This window comes from Prunus persica, chromosome G3, assembly GCF_000346465.2.
Source record: "Prunus persica cultivar Lovell chromosome G3, Prunus_persica_NCBIv2, whole genome shotgun sequence".
Classification (NCBI taxonomy): Eukaryota; Viridiplantae; Streptophyta; class Magnoliopsida; order Rosales; family Rosaceae; genus Prunus; species Prunus persica.
The window spans coordinates 24,198,661-24,219,299 of NC_034011.1; the positions used below are offsets into that span (position 1 = coordinate 24,198,661).

Genomic DNA, 20,639 nt, shown 5'->3' on the forward strand with positions numbered 1-20,639 from the left:
TACCATATTTACAGATCTGTTTCTGTAAAGTGATTTAAAATTTTGTTGGAGATAATTTATCAAAGCAACACAAGGAATGTATTCTGGGAATTAAGGTGTATATCTTGTGCACAATTTTGGGAACCCTAGATGCCTAAATACTTGTTGGACGTCTACTAAGAACGACATATTTACACACAAAATTTAAGTGTTGGGCCACCCCATTTTTGCTGATATGTACAAAACTTATAAACAAAATGCCAGACCTTGCTGCTTGTTGGCATTATATTGACAGAGGACATTTCTTGTGGAAACACTTACCCACATGTTTTTCCAATTAGCCATAAACTATAAAAAAATTTGTACACATTTCAAATCAGACGTACGGTAATTATTATGTTGAACAAAACGCGAGTGATGAACTCCGCAGTCGATTTTAAATTTGTGTCAAAAATTTAACAGATCCTATTAATGGTGTGTATTAATAATTGTACTTGGTTTCAAGACATAGCAAAGAAACAAAGAAGTGCACTTCACGCATTAAAGCTTAAACCATAACCCTAGCTAGTTTCTAAAACTAGAGGTTACATGTACAAATAGTGTACCTTCTCTGGTCCAGGCATAATGTATCATGCCGACATAATAATTTTCATCAGAAATTAATGTGAGAATGTGAAGGTAAAATTGTCCAACATTGGAAAATTAATAAATCTTGAAACTACTTATAAGAAGTTGGGCTACTCTTCCATTGCCAATTCATTTTGGAGTGAAACCTCAACTTTCTTGATTTAATATAAAATCAATGTACGGCCGATGAGCACATTGGTGCGATAAGGATAGGTCCATGGCCAGTAACACATTCTTAAGGCTAATATTAGGAACACGTTCTTAAGTAAAAACCATTTCTACAACTGTTCCCATTTTATTTCTTTTATCTTTTACGAATGAATTTTCACCAGAAAAAGAAAAAGAAAAAAAAGAAGAAGAAACACACACACAAAAATAGACAGAGAATATGCAATCTTCCAAGGGGCTCAAAATGACTCAAATGAAACATAATGCAGTGCTGTAAACGTGTCTTTTCTACACAAATAATATTGGGAAAACTATGGTGGTCCAAACGACTTCAGGATCTGCAATATTCTGTGTCCTGCTGCTGTACATCAAAGAAATTATTTAACTTGTAACAAAATATTGGACCAATCTTCAGCTTAAATTTAGTAGTAATTTGAAAGACTCAAAATTTACCACAATCATATAGAAACAAAGCAAAGAAAATGATTCTTGTGTAGTTGTTTGATGTTTATAAGTCGCCTTTGAAAGATGAAAAATACTCCATTCCTTCATTCGTAAGGAAGAGTTTTTACATTGACATATATGCGTGCAGAAGTTTTTCTTTTTATATTTTTGATGAATTATTTTTGCACATGCATTAAACCGCAATTTAGATGAAGAACATTGACATGTGCGTGTAGAAGTTTTTCTTGTTATATTTTAAATAAATTATTTTTGCACATGCGTGATTTGCATGAAGAAAGAATATCTCCTATCAGAGAAGTCAGATTATCTAGAGGAGGGTAGGTTAGTAATTTGGCTAGGATGGTTGGAGGAAAAGCTTTATAGGCTGTGCGAAGAAAGGTTGCCAGTACACAAATCCACTTTCTTATTTCTTCCACCCTCTGACAAATCCACATGCTCATGTAAAGAGAGAGGCCCTGCCTGCCTCCAGACCCACCCATAATTTTGTCCACATGGAAATGTAGAGAAACATATGAACAAACCACATCTGTGATCTGACCCACCAACCCATTCACATCTCTCCACCTCTCTCCACCTCTCTTTCTTCCTCATCTTCTTAGCCTCTAATTCTCTTTGGGAATTTTATATATGACACTTGTTTCTTTTTCAAAACTTATGGTTTTCTAATTGGTTTTTAATAGAGGAAGACCACATTACAAGATTAATTAAGAGTGTTGGGATCTCAACTCTGATATAATATGTCTGATACAATTTCATCTTTCTTCACTTCATCTGCTTTCTAAATTATAAATTTTGAAAAATGCAATAATCTTAGCTACTAAAACTCCTTCTTTCTCATATGCAATTATAATATAAAAGGTTATCACCAATTCTCATTCTTTGCCAATCTGGTATTGAGCACTGCATACATAATAAATACACCACAAACCTTCTTATGTGCTTGCCTTTCCTAGAGGGAGCCAAAGGACAAAGTATTCTTTTGTGCTGTGAGAGTGAGAAAACCCAAAAGAAAGAAAAAGAACAGGGGAAAAAAAAAGACATTTCTTCTTGGGTCTGCAGAACTTAACCCTCTGGTGCAGTTGTATTTTGGCAGTCCAACTTTACTCCTTAGAAGGTGGGGCTGGTGGTGACTGTTGAGTGTTGGGGCCCTTCCCATATGTCTCTTTTGTTCCTTTTGGTTTTGCAGGGAGATATTGTCTGCCTTCTTCTGAAACCCAAAAACAATTTATTTTTTTATATATACACCACCGCAAGGTATGGGACTTATTCTGGGCAACTAGTATGTTTTTTCTTATTTCTTGTCCTCTCATTCTCTTTTGTTGTTCTAGACGAAAAAACTTTTGAGGAGATACAAAATAAACAAGTAATTCTTGAAGAAACTTAATTTTTTCTCAATTTCTATTTTTTTTTTCTGCCAGGAGATTATTAATATAGAGAAACCTCAATGCAATCCTCTAGAGTCTTTTAACTAGCTACAAGAATAGTGACTTGAGAAGAAAAAAAAAAACTCAGACAAGCTCTGTTCTTTCTGGCTAAGTCTTCTAACATTCTTCAAACCTAATTATTTACAAACCTTTGGCTACCTGGAATTACAGAAATGGAAGCTCAAAGCTTGTAAGCTGTTAGATTGTGAAACTGAGGAAGAACAGGTGAAGTGAAGATGTCTGCAAAGATTTTGCACTCTCTAACAGATGAAAGCCCAGATTTCCATAAGCAAATTGGGTGCATGAGTGGAATTTTTCAGCTCTTTGATCGCCACCATTTCCTCGCCGGCCGGCGTGTCAATGGCAACAGCCACAAGAGACTTCCTCCAGGTATTTATTCCCTCTGCCATTTTTACAAGTTCAGCATATATAGCTCAAAGAAGTTTAATAAACTGGTTCCTCAAAAACCATTGGTTTGTAATGAGAAGTTGGATTTTTGCAAAATTTAGCTCAGAACTTGTAAGAGTTTCGGATTTTATCAGTTTTCAGCAATATTTTTACACAACCATCTGCAAATTGTTAAATAAGACGTATGCATATTTTATTAGTGTTTATGGTTTCATAATGCATAATTTATGAACTGTTAATCGTATTTGCTTGTGTTTTTCATGCCATTCTCTCAACGACCAACATGTATAATATATATATATATATATATATATTTTTTTTTTTCCAGGAGAGAATGGCAACCACGCAGTAGAGTCCAAGAACTCATTGCAGAAAGCTACAGTAAGAATTCAGCACTTAATCGCATTAGTGGATTTAACTTTTAAATAGAAGCCTTGATCTTTTGATCAGATTGAGAGAGAAGGATTCATTATATGCAATTTGCAATTGCAGGATAAAAATCGAACAAAGGTGGTGAAAGAGAAACACAGAAACTCCACAGAATCATCAAGAACTACTGTTTCTTCTTCTTCTTGTTCATCTAGCTTCTCATCCCTTGAATATAAAAAAGCAGCTGAGCAAGAACCATCTTTGTCCAGCCAAACCATTTCAAATGAGGAACACACTCGGGACCTATCCATGAACCAACCAAATGCTTCAATGCACCTGCGCCGGCAATCCTTTGATATGCAAGATCTTGTCAAAGACTCGACCTACAGAGAAGCCCGAGGCATTTCAGTTAAACCTGCCGGTAAAGATGGGGTTGGTCATACATTGAAATACATAGACTCTCCCAGGCCTTCATCACAATCAAAATTTGTAAGGCCAAGGGTTTCTGGCGTTAATGACTCATTTCAAGCTCCTGCTAAGCTTCGGCAAGCACCTTGGAGTTCCAATGAAGAGAAGGATGGTTGCATGCGCTTGGTACCAAAAGATGCTAGGAGGTTCTCTTATGATGGAAGAGAAACGCGAGATACATCAAAATCCACCATAAAACTGAAAGAACTCCCAAGGCTTTCTTTGGACAGCAAAGAACGTTCCATAAGGAGGGGTTGTAATCCAGAAATAAAATCAAACTACTTCTGCAAGGATCTGCAGAGGGAGGATGGGAACTGCAATAAAGTGCTTGACCTGCAGCTTGAACCTGGAAGTTCTAACAGACCATCTAATGTGGTTGCAAAGTTGATGGGACTGGATCTGTCAGATTCAGTGTCAACCACTGTTAGTCCATTAAGGTTGATTAATACCTGCATATCTGATAAATCAGACCCCTTCTCCAGATCTTCAAGAGCAACCAACGAAAACAAGCCAGATCTTTTGTCTGGGGTATTCCTCGGGAAAACACAGAAAGACTTCACCTCCCCCAAGAGGAGTACTGATTCAGTCATGAAGCCGGCCTCAAATTCTAAGTTTCCAATAGAAACAGCTCCTTGGAGGCAGCCCCATGGAAGCAAAGGTTCTCAGCGATCAGTTTCCAAGTATCAAGAAGAACCTATAAAAACCCCAAAATCAGCATCTTCAGTATATGGTGAAATGGAGAAAAGGCTAGCAAATCTTGAGTTTAAAAAATCAGGAAAGGATCTCAGAGCTCTGAAGCAAATACTTGAAGCAATGCAGAAAACTAAAGAAATGTTAGATGACAGAAAGGATCAAGCTTCAAATGTTGCATCTCAAATAAGCAACAAAAGCATTTTTTCTGACAGCAGAGAATCAGCAAGCCAGAGAAATCTACAAAGCAACATGTCAGTTCCTGCCAAAGCCAAGGGTTCCCAATCTCCAAAGAGTCATAAGTCACCGATCATCATGAAACCAGCTAAACTCATCGAGAAAACCCACAGCTCTGCTTCCACAGTGAATTCCATGGACGACACATTAGGTCTTCGGAGGCTTCGAACTAGCGACCCTGGTGATAATGGAAAAGGATTGGTTGACAAAAAACCAGCCAAAGATCTGACTCCAAAGACCAATCATATCAAAGATCCTTTCAATCGACGCCTTCGTTCCACTGATAATAATTCTAACACAAGAACTGTGAAACCCCTACAGAAACCCAAGGTGTCCCAAAATATGAGGGAAGCAATCCCCAGCAGCTCAAGTAGGAGTTCAGGAATCACAAGCCCAAGACTGCAACAGAGAAGACTTGGATTGGAGAAGCAATCTCCTCCAAGCACTCCATCATCAAATTCAAGCATGACCAGAAGGGAACACACTAGGCAGTCATTTGAAGCAAACACCCCAGGTAAAAAACTTGAGCAAAAGTCTCCCAGTTTGCGTCAAAGTAATGCGCAATTGAGGGAGACTAGCACCAACACGAGAGATATGAGTCATCGAGATGATGCCACTTCTCAGCAATCTGAGAGTAACATCAGCTGGGCCTCACATACAGACACAGAAGTCACAATCATTCATCAATCAGATAGGACAAAACACATGCACTTCAACCAGCATAGCCAAAAACAAAAGGTAAGGGTGTCCCGGTTCTCATTCATACCTGTAGTTATTTGCAGATCTGGGTTGACAGGTTTCTTTTTACTTCACAGAGCCCAGCAGTGGGGTTGAGTGATGATAGGTCAATGGGAGAACCTGGGAAAGCTTCCTCCGAACAACCAAGTCCTGTCTCTGTTCTTGATTCTACATTCTACCGGGATGACTCGCCATCTCCAGTGAAGAAGATATCAAATTCCTTTAAAGGTAAAGTTCTTGTGCAATTGAGACCTTATGTATAGTATAAAACATGCAAGACTCCTTTAAATTAAATTTCCTCAAATTTCATGCTACAGACGATGAAGCACAAAATCTTGATGTAGTGGAGTATGACCCCATGGACATAGCTCTGTTATCACACAACACGATGCCCAGTCTTGGGGTCAAAATTGATCATACAATGTTAGAGAACCTGAAGCACCTGATTCAGAATCATGGACGCATGAGCAGCACACATGGGGAGTCCATCCTTGGTCCTCTCTGTGACAGCACAAATCCAGACCACATGTACATTTCAGATATATTGCTGGCATCAGGTATTCTAAGGTATCTTAAATCTGCCTGGACAACCATTGAGCTCGACACATTTGACCACCTGATCAACCCTCATTTGTTCCTTGCACTGGAAGAAATCAGGACAAATACAAAACCTTTTGATGATGGAAAAATATGCAAAGCAATTCTCCAATCCAAACCTGACGATAAAATTCAAAGAAAACTAGTATTTGATGTGGTTAATGAATTTCTAATTCAAAAACTAGTGGTGGAAGACTCTTTCAAGCAGTGGTTCTCACCACACAAGCTTGCAGAAGGGAAACCAAGAGGCCAGCAGCTTTTCAGAGAATTATGTTCAGAGGTTGATCAGCTACAAAGAAACAATTTGAATGGCAGCCTAGATGACGAGGATGATAGTTTGAGAAACATCTTGTTGGAGGATTTCATGGATCAGGCAAAGAATTGGACAGAGTGTGACAGTGAAATTCCAGGTGTAGTGTTGGATGTTGAGCGGTTGATATTTAAGGATTTGATAACTGAAATTGTGAGTGATGATGCAGTTGGCCTGCATCGTTGGTCTGGTGGGCATTGCAGGCAACTGTTTTCTGAAAGGGGGCTTTGGTAGCGTGGATTCAAAAACTCAAATGGAGGATGACAGTTTGTGAAACACCTTGTGGGAAGATCTCATGCATCAATCAAGGCACTGGACTGACTCTGATGGTTAAATTCCAGGTTTGGTGTTGGATGTCAAGTGGTTGATCTCTAAAGACTCTGACTGAAGTTGTGAGCGGTGATGAAGCTTGAGCTGCATGGTTGGTCTGGTAGGCACTGCAAGCTTGCCAAGAAGGGGATCTGATAGCATTGATTTTCTTTAATAAATAATTCTTATGCAATCTTACTGATTCCCTCATAGTCTTTTTCTTTTTCTAATTTTTTTTCTTCCAGATTTTATTAGGAAAAAAGGAGGGGAGGTGGATTTTATTTTAGCTTATCTTCTGTAAAGTCATAATAACTATTGGGTAGAAATTCAGCTATTCTCAAACATGTAAATCTTTGATAGACGCCAATGACACACATGTAAACATACAATCATAGTGTATGCATCTTTCCCTTCCAAATTTCTCATGCACGATTTATTCAGAAAGGAAAAGACATTTAACCGTTCATTACTCTACCCATAGGATACTGAGTAAATGAACCAAAATATTACACCAAACATAGATTTTGACCTTTTTTGGAGACGCATATATAAAGCAACAAAGTACACAAACGGTTAGGAGTAATATTTGTGCACTCATTCAGACAAATATCATTAAAGAACAAACAAAAAAGGGAGAAAAGAATTTCAATTAGAAAGAATCATTAACTGGGTCTATCACACCAACTGGCACTAACATACCTCAGAAACTTGTTAAAGTAGGAAAATTCCCTCCAGAACTTTGTAATATCCATTCTACAATGCCCATATGCAGACAACACTATGCGAGCCAGCTTCCATTGCCAGTCTCCTAAACAAGTGTACAAATTCTAATAAAAAACAACCTAATTTACAACTGAGCAAGCTCCTGTGAGTTTTCCATGGAATTCTTCAGAATTTTCTCAGCCCTCTTTTTCTTTTCATCCTTCTCATTTTCTCTTCCAAACCAGGAATAGTTTTTCTGAAAACCCTTGTTATGTGGGCTTGAATGTAACATAGTACTAAAGGACGTCTTTGCAATTCCAATCTTAAATTGAACAGTTGGTCTCCTGCTCAAAAGAATCTCTTTATGTTCCTCCTGTGATTCACATGAGCTGCTCTTCATTGCTTCAATAGCAGGAGCAAAGGTCTCCAACACTGAAGAACACTTCTCTGCGACACGGTTCTCAGCAACAAGTTTTTCCACTGTTGCTTCACTTGAAAGTTTAGCTGGAAGAGCAACATGAGATACTTCTGTCTCCCCATATTGCAAAGGAGCAGCAAGAAAAGGGTTACTTTCTCTTGCTTGTTTTGCCTTATCAGCATCTCCAGGGTCAATAGATGGTCCCTCCAACCCATTGCATACCAGCCTCCGCTGCAAATTGAATAGAGACCGCTCCACATTTCTCTGTTTTTTTTTCTGCTCAATCATATCAGTGTGAAGTTCTCTAGCTCTCTCATTGGATATTGGTGATGGAACATATGTATGGGGTTCAGGAAATGCAGGCAACCAAATAGGTATATGCTCTCCAAGTGTCTCTACCCCACTTTGCAAAAAACTTGGAGTGAGCTTCCGGTCCTTAACAACTGGGAATTGAGGAATAGAGTAGGAAAATGGAATATGCTCAGTTTCACCAACATACTGAGCAATTTCCCTAACCGTCCCTGAACTTGCAAGACAATGATCAACATCGGAAGCACCTGCAAACCCCTGCGCCAAGCCCAAATCTTCCAACCCTTGAATGATATCAAAAACATTACAATCCATTCTGCCAGATAAATTGGCATAGAAATGTGCCGTCTTTCCAATGTTGTGAATGTAGTGAACAGCAACATCCGACAGTGTTTCAAGAGCAGACAACTGGTAAGTCTGAAACCCCACTATTTCACATACTTGTGCTACTGCAATCTTGGCAATAGCTCGGGCAAAATCATCACCGCTTGATTTTCTCTGCGTTCTATTGTGTTGTTCATGTTCTCTTCCACTCTCCCCACCTCCATCGCTCATATTCAACCCCTCATATCAGGCCACCCGACGTGGTATATTTAAAACCAACATTCTAGGTGAAAACCCCGCAAACCCCAAATTATTTACCCACAAAGCTTCATCAACCACTCACGTATGCCTCTGTTTCTTTCCTAAGAAAATGCAAGAAAAACCAACATAAGTTTAAAACTCATATCCGTACACAGCCAAAACAACCTAAAAAGAAAAGAACGAAAATTGGAAATGGAACTTTACTGAGCTAGTTGGGTTCGCTACAAAGATTTGATTTGTTCTTTCTTTTAGAAACCTTGTCTCAGTAAAGGGAGCATACAATTAACGAATGGAACTGCTTAGCCGTTATAAATTATAAAAGGGCGCACCCCAAAAAAAAAATAAAATACAAACATAAATCGAAAGTTAAATTTTTCTGAGTTTTCTCGGCGACCAAACTGGAAGAACGAATCAAACCCTAAAAATTATCACTTGGAACTGAATCAACCAATTGAACAGATAAAAAAGAAAGAAGACGGGAATTATAAAGAAAGAAACTTTGGGATGCAGGCTTACCGGCGAAGTCTGGGGCTTTGCAATCTAATTGAGACGCATTGGCCAAGTAGAGGTCGAGCTCAGAGATGCAGTGGCGCTCGAAACGCCATTCGCTCCGAATTGAAAACGAGCGAAGAAACCGTTTCTAGAAAAGAAACGTTGGAGAAGAAAAGATTTGAGTTTGGATTGGGCTTAAACCCTAGAAAAACCTCTGGATCGAGAGAGAGAGATAGCGAGCGAAAGGGACAAGGTTTGAGTTGAACGGGAGTTGGGAGTTGGGAGCTGGAGTTGTAGGAAAGGAAATGATTGTTTGTAACAACCTACGAACGGGAAGAAGGGAATAGAATAGAAGAGAGACTTGAAAACCGTTGCTCTTGGTTGACACCTGTCCCGCATGGCATTGGTCTGGTGGTGGTACCTACCTAAGTTGCACGACTTGTCGTTTTTAGTGATATTAGAACCCAAGAACTTCACGACAAGTAGTACATCAGGTCTAATCTTCCATTCGTATATGAATTGGACTTGCACATTTTGGAAGCCTCTGTCACGTTTTACTAAATAAATGGTTTCGTTATAGCCTAATGGTTTCAAGATAACAGCAATGATATCTACCATGACACATTCACCAGCTTCTTACCATGTGATGTTAAAGTGTGATTATTTGCGGGAGTTATAATAAGTGTATGTGTCCGATTTCTATTGTTGAATAAATACTCTCATGCACATAAACGATTGACTTTAACACAATTTTTGTGTGAAGTAACATTCTGCATGGAGCAATATATGGCTTGTAATTAGTAACATTGTGTTGTTGGTCAAGTCAAGATGAGTTCGTGCCATTCATGTATACAACTAATATTATTAGACAATTTCGACAAATTTTTTTTAATAATATTATTAGACAAAATTAAGTCTATATTAATATTAATTGTTGGTTCCATCATAAGCTATATCAAAATTCCCTTATAGTGAAATGTTCAAATAAATCAAAATGGTCCTCACAAAACTACAACTTTCTTTTAAGGGGACAAATATGTAAAAAAATGGAGGACCTTTCCTATTAAGGAGGGAGAGATAACATACTACACCCATACACACTACACTGATGCTACTCGAAAACTTTTCCTCGGGGAGCAATTGCTATCCAATATATATACTATAGGGTAGAATTTGAAAACTTGGGTGTGCGTGTGTTTGGATTTTGGATTAGGGATTTTTCGAATTCACTGTCACTATATATATACATGCCCCATGCATATGTCAACTAGCAATAGTATAACATCTGCAGTGCAGATAGTAAGTTACTTTGGCAGAAATATGATGAGGATTTCCCCTCTTTCTCTTTGCTCGATTATTATTGCCCCAACTGCATGCAACAACTTCCTGCGGTTCCCTGTAAAGTGATGTATATATATCTATGCATGTATATGTAAAACAAATTCAGCAGACAACACTTGCAGTACTTACTATAGTACCACTGCTGTTCAATCATCTTGGCCTTATTGTAGCTTAAAATGCATTGCTCAGTTTCAAGGCCACAAATTAGAATAAACTATATCAGATTCAAACTATTCTGATTCTAATGAATTATTTTAGTTAATGATCTTTACTATTCCTTAATTCATCAAGGACCTAATTCCCTGCAGATAACTACAAACGAATTCTCCAAGTCCTAAGGTATACAGAAGCGGGCATCCATTGGACACAACACAGATGAGAAGACAACAAACTCTCAAAACCCTTATACCGACAAAGCAATTGTACATAAGTTCTTCTTTTTCTTTTTTCTTTTTTCCCTCTACATATTCAAACCAGCGTGAGATTCCTTCCATATATACTTATGTAAAATTGATGCTGTTGGATCTTGTGTACGTGATGTTGACAGTACTGTTCTCAAACATCTCTCTCATATGTCTCACTCTAGGTCGTTAATTAATTATAGCCTGTGCCTCTCTTCTTCCCTTTACCTTCTTCTCCATCAGAAGAAGCTTCAACTCTGACGTACATCCTATTCATTCCATCCAGACTCCATCCTTTAATTTCATGTTTGCGTGATATCTAGCTAGCGGAAAGAAAAAGAAAACAATTTGTTTCTCTTTGTTGCTCTCATTATTTCTAGGGTTTTAAATCTTTGTTTGCAGCTGCTAGCTAGGTAGAACAATGCATCATATAATCTCACGAGTGTTTAATAATCATCCCCGAACATAGAAAAAGAAGATAATAATCCCAAACTTTAACTTTTTTAATTCTCACTTCAATGAACATAGCACGCACAGAGATTTAAATACAATAATCTACTGAAAATGAGTTATGAACAGAAGGGTAGCGTCTGCCAATGCTTCGAATTTATGGCCGAAACCTTTTTTTTTTTTTTATTTTATTTTAAATATAATTTAATTGCAGATTTGAATGTCATATAACATTATAAAGCAAAATTAAGTAGGAAATCAAAACATATATCTTTAATCTGAAATGAACATTAAGAAGACTGACTGAAATCCGACAAGCATCGTAGGATGTGTTCCTGTACCTTTGCCTGCGTTCCCTAGCTATAGCTAGCCTAGCTCCCAATTTCAAAAGAATCTGAGCCATATGCTTTGTTTCTTATAAAAGGAAAGCTAGCTTTTCACGACTCTTGGAATTAATTGCATCATGTGCATCATCTAGAAGGAGACTCCTGGTCTGTATTTGGCTGATGATGATCACTTCCAGTAGTGTTGTTTGAAGAACGCACAAGCTTAGTCATCATGCTCAAATGGGGTGCTCTCAGGGTCTGGCTATTAGGGTATAGAGTTGGTGAAAGAGAATTTGGCAAGAGGTTCTGAGAAGTACTGCTTGAGCTTAACATATGCATGTGGTTGAATTGTCTCGGATCGATCTCTGCTGCAGCCGCAGCATTATGTGAAGGGAAATAAGATTGTGTTGTAGATAAAGACAATGTGGAGGGCAACGAGACGACGTTAATGAAGTTGTGGAGATCTGCAGTTTGGGATGGGAATCCATGGCTTCCTAATTGAGATAGTGGGAAATTTGAAGGCTGATTATGATCCCAATTATGGTAAGCATAAGGCATGGCATTATTGACAAGACCTGGAAAGAATGGATGGTTGGTGCTAATTCTGGTTAAGAAGTTGTTTGATGATGAATTACCATCAACAGTTCCTTCTTCCTTTTGGTCTGATCCAGTGCTTATATCTTTCTGATTTTCTTCTTCCTCCTCATTTGTTGTGTCTCTTGCAATTTCTTTTGATTTCCCTCTCCAAATAGCATCCGAATTTGTGCTCCAAAAATGTGATCTGGCCTGTGCAATTCCACCACTAGGACCTTCTCCATTATCATGAGATAATTGGGCATGAGCATGGGTTTGGACACCATGAGATGAAGTGAGGACTAATGATGGGTGATTTAGGCCGAAATTCCCAGATGGTGGCAGCGGCAGCGGAGGAAGTTCATCAATTTCGTGCTTCGCGGCGTCAAGCAACCAATCGACAACTTTGCTAGGCTGGTTAAGACCAAGCCTTTCTTGAAGGTCATACAACTGTATAGCAGTGGGTACAGAAAGCCTCACCCGCCGATCTCGAAGCCCTTTTACGGTGCAAACCTTGCTGTGCCTGTCCTTTCCTCCAAAAGCTCTTGACACACGCACAATCCTTGGATCCTTCAACCTTAGCCATGGTGTCGATGGACGCGACAAATCATTAGCTTTTGTTGAGAATTTATTGGCTTGATCATCACGGCTTGAATTGCCTGCTGCTTCTTGTAAATCTGCTCCATTGTGACTCTTAATCATCTTATGTACTCTCTCGTCATTGGTCAACTACTGGAAGATTTCATCTTTTCAGGTCAAGATAATTTGACTGATGGGATTTCTATTCTCTCTCTCTTATCAACTTTGCTTCATGATATGCTTCTCCTCTTCTCCAAGTACATGTTCTGATCATAATCTGCTTCACCATGAATCGCCAAAGAAAAAAATTTTTAAAAAAAAGGTGTAGAATTGTTTCATCTACGAAATCCAAAGAAGCTTAAGAGAAGAATAGATCCATAAGCCATGGAAATGTTTATTCAACTTCTCCCAACACAAAGTAACATTAATATCTCACAAATTAATCGAATTGGGTAATTATCAAGTGACAAATATATGCAGCTAGGTATGTGATGTTTATATATATATATAATTATGAAAGTAAAATTTACCCAACTTACATGAAAGTAAACATTTTCTGCTTCTTGTTTTGCAGACCAGTTTTTGGTGCTTGAGCACTAGACAGATGACCAAGAAAGACGTAGTGGTTTTGATTTGCTCTATCTCTGACTGTCTTGTTCAAGCTATAAATTGCCTTGTTAATTTGGTAGAGCGCACAACTAATAACTCAACCAAGCGGCCGCCTACAACGTTGAAGACTAAAATATTCTACAGCTGTGTGGAGAATGAGAATAAAAACTCGTTGAAGAAGAAGTAGAGAGAGAGAGAGAGAGAGAGAGAGAGAGAGAGCCCCGGAGAAGAAGAAGAACAAAAAAGGAGGGCGCCGGAATTCCACCGACCTTGCTCTAAGGAAAGATAAAGCAGTGGCGCATACAGTGCCACGTGGCACACTAGCCCTCAACTGGAATGAAATGTGGGTGCATCTAGCTACTAGTCGATATCTCATCATTTTCTCATCACGCATGCATAATGTTAAGTAATCAATTATTGTGACAAAGTAACGATTATTAATTTGGAGTAATATAAAATTCTCTAGCTAGATGCTAAAACCACGTTATATATATATGACACGTTTTTAGGCGACACATAGAGAGTATTACACATTGAAATCAAAATTAGAAAATTCAATTGGGGACCATGCTGCACATTCGAAAGTGGGGAGTCGAGCTTTATCTTCAAGTAACTAAAGGCTTAGATATATCCCTTTCACATGCACGCCTATGGTACTACGAAAGATGGACATGTTCATGTGGGCAAACCCTTACTAGATTGAAGATTTCTTCCCATATCCAAATAATATGTGTGGTCCAATTTTACCGGTCGATAGCATATATATATCACATGTCGGACAGTCTAACTATATGTTATGTTGCGTGAGTATTCCCTATCATACATAATCAAATATGGCATAATTAAGTGAGTAGATTAGTGAGAGAGGAGCAAATGGACAAGAAGATTTCATATGGGTTAAGAAGATTAAGTTTGGATTAAATTAGAAAGATATATAGCATAGGCTACAAAAAGTTGTGGTGTATATGGTGTTAAGCATTAACATGTGTATGATAAGGTACTTAAGACAGTGAGAAGCTACCTTATAGGTGAGGGACCAATGCATGCATTTGCTTTTAAAAGACCCACTGAGTGAGTAATGAGAAGAAGGAATAGGACCACACTACTTTTTTCTTGCAGAGAGATATGCACGGAGTAATTCAAGATTTGAGGACCTTGCAGCTGACACACTCTATCTACCAGCCGTAATATAATCAAATTGAATTCATTCATTTCTCTTTTCAAAACCCCCAATTCAACCATTGGATTTAATGATCTCCATCATTCATCCTTTTCCTTTATTATGAATTATTATTAGTTTCCTACACTACATGTGATATATGTGCATATATATATCAGAACTTCAAAACCCTAGTTGCAGCCGTCCATCAGAAAGTGACCTAGGAAAAGCAAGCAGGACAATATAAATTGAACTGGCTAGAAACCCTAATTAATTACCTATTCCCGAAAGTTAAACTGAGAACACTAACTAACAAGAAAGCAGTAACCTTTTAAAGTTTTGTCCATATATATACAACTAGTTCTGAATTCTCAGCTCAAGAGTTTCTGTTGAGAGGAGAAAATTAAACAGAGAGAGGCACTGCTTCTTCCTTTGCAGGGGAAGAAAGAGACGGGACAGAAAAGTTTAGGGTTTTCGTCTGTGTGTGTGTGTGGAAAGAGCCCTAATCAAACAGGCAGTGGCGGGCATCTCAAGGTCGGGCACAGTAGACAGTACTGCCTCTACTGAGAGAGCTTCACAAACTGACTATATAAAGAGCGTTAGCCCCAATAAATGGTCCCCGGATTCCAGACACAAGTCTTCTGTCACCTCCCGACTCATCACCCTCAACCCTAATCAATCCTTAATCTACCAGGAATATGTTAATTATATGCGCATCCCACTAACTATATTCCTTAATCCAAATATTCTAATCGGTCCATATATGTATGATTAATTAAGATATTAATTCAACAATTAATATCAACAAGAGTATATCAATCATCGATGCTTAAGTGCTCTACCACTAAAGTATAACGGGCGACTGAATGTGAGTATTAGTTACAACCATAATATCCAATAATCCTACTATGTTATTAAGATTAACTTATTTAAGGTTGGAGTGTAATTATATATTTTTTTTCTTCACTTCTTTCCTGATTTGACAATACAGAATAATTTTTACGAAGGTACAAATAGGATGCTCTTTTGTGTTAGGGACATTCCAACAATGTGTTACATAATAAAAGGCATCTATTTCCTATTTTTTGTACTTTTGTAGTGAATAAGAGTATCCCTTCGATTACGTATTTGTTCTTGTTTCTCATGTTTGGGTTTTGGATAGTATTGATCGTTTTCAATGTTATTCCTTTATACACTCTTATAATTCTTATTATTTTTAATAAAGCATCAATTCGAACCAACCAAAAAAAAAAGAAAAAAGAGTACCCCTTCAATTCGAATGAGTTTACTAGAGTATCCACAATCATGCTCTCTATTTTTTTAGTTAAATTTTAGCTAAAAACATATAAAAGTTAGTTTAGAAGCTCTCTATAAAATTTAAACTCCAATCATGCTCTCTAGTTTAGGCAATTGTAAATACTATAACTCTTTTTTAATTGGTCAATTTCTATTAAAAAATAATATAAAAAATAGTTAGCATTAATTAAAGGTTTGAAATACTCATTAAATAAAATATTATTAAATTATAAGGAGCCACTAGGAGTCTTTTCTCTCTCCTAAGATTTAGGAGCTCCTAGAGGTCTCCTTATTTAAGGAGGTAAATAGGGAGCATGATTGGAGTTGTATTTTTTCAATTTCTCTTTAAAATTTATCTAATGAGGTGGTTTAAGGAGTCCATTATGGATGTTCTTAATTAAACACCAGTAACTAATTAATTTTACAGATAGGGCATAATCAGTAATGCTTAGCAGTCCTAATTAAAAGCCCAAATATCTACTAAGAGGGCTGTTGAGAGTAGGAAACCAGGCCTGATACAAATCCAACAGGCTACTTGAGACCTGATGGGTTTTTGACTTGAACCACAAATCCAACAGGCTGTGCTTGATTGAGACCAGGCCTGATACAAAATTCTAGATATTAAAATTTGTACTGTTCATATCAACAACTCCCATACGAAGCACAGACAACTCTCCCTCCATTACGACGATTTAGAGTTTCTATTATTGCAATATCAAGGCATGATTTACAATTTATATTAGAAAGGTGTCTTGTACATTTGCACCATACCATAAAGCTTAATCGTCCCACGAGCATACAACATTCCACTAGTAACCTCAAGCAAGATAGGCCCTCCATATAACTCACCTCATACACCACTCAGTTCAAATTTTCTTAATCCAGTTGGTGTTCCAATGAGTACAAATATTAGTAATCATGTATGTTTTTAAGACCTTTTAATTCTCTTCTTATTTGTTATATAGGTCTACCCAACTATGAGATTGTTACCTACCGAAGGGCATGGAAATTTGCCTCAATCTAACGAAGTAATGCAATTTGTTAATTTAAAAATCAAGTTTGTGTTTTCATTTATAAACCTAGAAAATTTAATGGTGTAACACTTTTTTTTTTCTTTTTTTAAGGATTCCAATTCTACATGGATATTATATCAACCTAATTTTTCTTTACAAGCATGCTACAAAGTATTGATTTCATGGCACATTTGAATAAGGTATTCATTGAATCAGGATTGTTTATAGCTTATGCCTATTTAGAAATATTTGCTTGACATGAAGCTATATGTAATGCAGGATTCACATTCAAATGGTCATGAGCAACAACATAATCCACAGAAGTAATGTTTCCTTACAAAACAATATAATTTGTAGTTACAGCACTTTAAAAACATTGCTTACCAAACATAGAGCTGCTTTACTTTACAGTTAATTATTTTCAAAGCACAGTAAAAACAACTTTTTAAAAAGTGACAGCAATCTTAAACTGGCCCTAAGTTGATTTTAAAAAATTTATAGGTCGTAGGCGTGCACACACATATATTATTGCTCGAAAATCGTTAAATGCCAATTTGAACATCCAATGTTTGAGTGATTAATTAACTTCCTTAATTCCTCATTGCTACAATCAATTAACTTCTTTAATTGACTCAATCATCTTCGGTGCGTTTGGATGAAGAAATTTAAAAATACTAAGAAATTCATAAAGGATGAAATTAAAATTTATAAAAATTAATGTTGTAGAATTTGTAATGTTTATTGTTGACTATAATAAAGTTAAACACGTAATTTAATGTTTTGACAAAAAAAAATAATACACATAATTTAACGTTTATCGTCTTATAATAGTGGTGGTGCCATCACATGTGATATTTGTGGTGGGATTGCTAGTGGTAGGGGAATGGCGACTTAGGGGTGTGGGTGCCCATACATAAAATAATTGTCAAAAAAAATATTTAATATATATGCATCTGATCACCCTTTTTTTTTTTTTTTTTTTTTTTCCGGGGGTAACAACATGTGATCACCTTCATCTCCATGGTATGCACGTTGTCTGCCCAATCTTGCCCGATTCCCTAAACTTACATACAGGTTTGTGGTTCCCCTTCCAAAAGAATTATTAATTAATTTCTGTTCAAAGATATGGAATGAAGTAAATTCAATTGTTGGCAATTAAATAATATTTGAAGTGTAACATGTGTATTTGAATTTAATCATCGTGCTTGTGAACACAAAGTGTTGAATGGTTGATGATGAGATCTGCCCATTCTTCAATTCGATATGGACTGACACAAGTTAACAAATGGCCGGCATTTTTCTCCCTCCATCAGTTATATTAAACCCTTGTTTGAACTTTGCTTACATGATCCATCCCCAATGGCAGAGCTAAACTCAGTCAAAGTGGTTGAGGTTTGCAAGGTTGCTGCACCACCAAGCTCATCAGCTTGCTCAGCCACATCACCACCTGAGGCCCTTCCTCTAACCGTGTTTGATTTGCTCTGGCTCAGATTTGCACCCGTCCAACGCCTTTTCTTCTATCAAATCTCTTCTAATTCCTTTGACACCACCACACTCGTTTCAAAACTCAAAGCCTCGCTCTCTATCGCCCTCCAACAATTCCTACCACTAGCAGGGAACCTCACATGGCCCCAAGACTCCCCCAAGCCCATTCTCACTTATGTCCATGGCGACGCCGTTTCACTTACCATAGCCACAGCCCAATCTGCCGACCATTTCGACCATATTTCAAGCAACAACCTTGATGTTGAAAGCAAAGAATACCACCCTCTTATACCCCAGTTGGCTTTCTCGCAGGAAAAAGCCGCAGCCATGGCTTTGCAAGTCACTATATTTCCTAACCGCGGATTCTCTATTGGCATTGCAACTCACCATGCAATCCTAGACGGCAAGACCTCAACCATGTTCATGAAATCATGGGCTCACATTTGCAAACATGTTGATGATGATCCATCCAGTTTAATGTTACCGGATCAGCTGAAACCATTTTTTGTCAGAAGGGTCATCCGAGACCTGGCCGGGCTAGAGGCGGTTTACTCCGACGAATTTCTAAGTATGGACGGACGTTCCAACAATAGAAGCTTGATGCCTTCTAAATTTAGAGCTCCAGCTCCAGATTCGATTCGAGGCACCTTTGTGTTCACACGCCCAAAGATCGAAGCACTGAGGCTTTTGGTGAAAGAGAAGAACCAACAACATGAATATCAATCGGTTCAAAAATATTTGTCCACGTTTTGCATAACATGTGCCTACACCTGGGTTTGCTTAGTGAAGGCAGAAGAAATACAAGGCGGAAAAGCATATATGGGGTTTACCGTGGACTGCAGGTCTCGCTTAGATCCTCCTATCTCTTCAAATTACTTTGGGAACTGCTTAGTGATTCGTTTGGTGGTTGCAGAAACGAAAGCGCTTTTAGGTGAAGATGGGTTGACCGTGGCGGTCAAAGCAATTTGTGAGGCTGTGAAAAGCTTGGACGATGGCGTTTTGAGTGGGGCAGAGAATTGGATCAAGCCCTTGTACTCTGTGGGTGGTGATGAGAAAGTGCTTTCAGTTGCTGGCTCACCCCGCTTTGAGGTTTATGAAACTGATTTTGGATGGGGAAGGCCAAACAAGGTTGAGGTCGTTTCCATTGAAGGCACAGGAGCCATGTCAATGTCTGAATCTAAGGATGGTGCTGGTGGTGTGGATGTTGGCTTGGTTTTGGGAAAAAATTCCATGCAAGTTTTTGCTACTCTGTTTGCTGAAGGTCTTGCCAACCTTTGAAAGCTAAATTGTTGAGCATTGTTTCCTCATTTCCACATTCAATTTAATTAGTCGTCTATCCAATATCATTTTTTTCTTTTCATAATATTTTTTTTCTTATCACAGTGGCTTGTGGCCCTCCCCCTTCCCCCCTGCTTTATTTCATCCCAATCTAACCCAAAAAAAAATAAAAAAAAATGATGTATGTACACTTCAAAATCCTATGTGTTGATCTTAAATAAAAATTATTTTACATGTCAAATTAAACTACAATTAGAAATTCATGCCTTGCATATTAAACAGCAGAAATTGTCAAATTTGACATATGCGTCTGACCATTATAATATTACTTGTGATTAACTTTGCCCTACTCCCTAATTGTGGATGTGGTTACAATTTCTTCCAAACAAGTTGAAAAGGAAAATTAAAATAGTTGAACTAATTATTCCACTTTGAAATTTAAAAATTGGTGCTTGTGAAAGAAAGTGATGAATGATGACAAATTAGTTGAGATTCAACGAGCTGCTCCATAGTAAAGAAAAGGAAGGGAGAGCATCTAGATCAATCAGGCAAATGCTAGCTTTCCGACAAGTCATCTTTGATTGCGTACTTGAGGATTTGGGGTTTGAAGGGGCCGAGTTCACCTGATACAGCACCAGAGTTGGCGGCATCAAAGAGAGGTTGGATTGAGCTCTTGCTAATTTCTCTGCTATGATATGTTTGAATTTTGCTCTCCATCCACCACTTTAAAAGAGTAATTAAAACTACAATTAGATTAGAAATTCATTGTCTTGTGTTGATGCTCAAAATGGCCCAGTCAATATTGAGTCCAACTTAGTGAGGAGATGTGCGGGG

General features: G+C 37.8%; 4 protein-coding genes across 4 annotated transcripts; 2 read left to right on the plus strand and 2 right to left on the minus strand.

The window, feature by feature from the left end:
* Nucleotides 1,742-7,175, plus strand: LOC18782267 (protein LONGIFOLIA 1). The gene is made up of 6 exons (XM_020559511.1): nt 1,742-2,493; nt 2,835-3,053; nt 3,400-3,452; nt 3,564-5,573; nt 5,651-5,801; nt 5,891-7,175. Exons 2-6 carry the CDS (start codon nt 2,900-2,902, stop codon nt 6,712-6,714), a joined length of 3,192 nt encoding a protein of 1,063 aa, XP_020415100.1. The 5' UTR covers nt 1,742-2,493; nt 2,835-2,899; the 3' UTR covers nt 6,715-7,175.
* On the minus strand, nt 7,421-9,609 carry LOC18781645 (transcription initiation factor TFIID subunit 8). The gene is made up of 2 exons (XM_007215485.2): nt 9,320-9,609; nt 7,421-8,904 (listed from the first exon to the last, which is right to left on the minus strand). The coding sequence occupies exon 2, from the start codon at nt 8,771-8,773 to the stop codon at nt 7,637-7,639; it is 1,137 nt and encodes a 378-aa protein (XP_007215547.1). The 5' UTR covers nt 8,774-8,904; nt 9,320-9,609; the 3' UTR covers nt 7,421-7,636.
* LOC18782233 (transcription factor TCP13) lies at nt 11,523-13,825 on the minus strand. The gene is made up of 2 exons (XM_007215488.2): nt 13,505-13,825; nt 11,523-13,242 (listed from the first exon to the last, which is right to left on the minus strand). Exon 2 carries the CDS (start codon nt 13,086-13,088, stop codon nt 11,958-11,960), a length of 1,131 nt encoding a protein of 376 aa, XP_007215550.1. The 5' UTR covers nt 13,089-13,242; nt 13,505-13,825; the 3' UTR covers nt 11,523-11,957.
* On the plus strand, nt 17,643-19,868 carry LOC18782236 (phenolic glucoside malonyltransferase 1). Its single transcript, XM_007217802.2, has one exon. It carries the CDS (start codon nt 18,402-18,404, stop codon nt 19,803-19,805), a length of 1,404 nt encoding a protein of 467 aa, XP_007217864.1. The 5' UTR covers nt 17,643-18,401; the 3' UTR covers nt 19,806-19,868.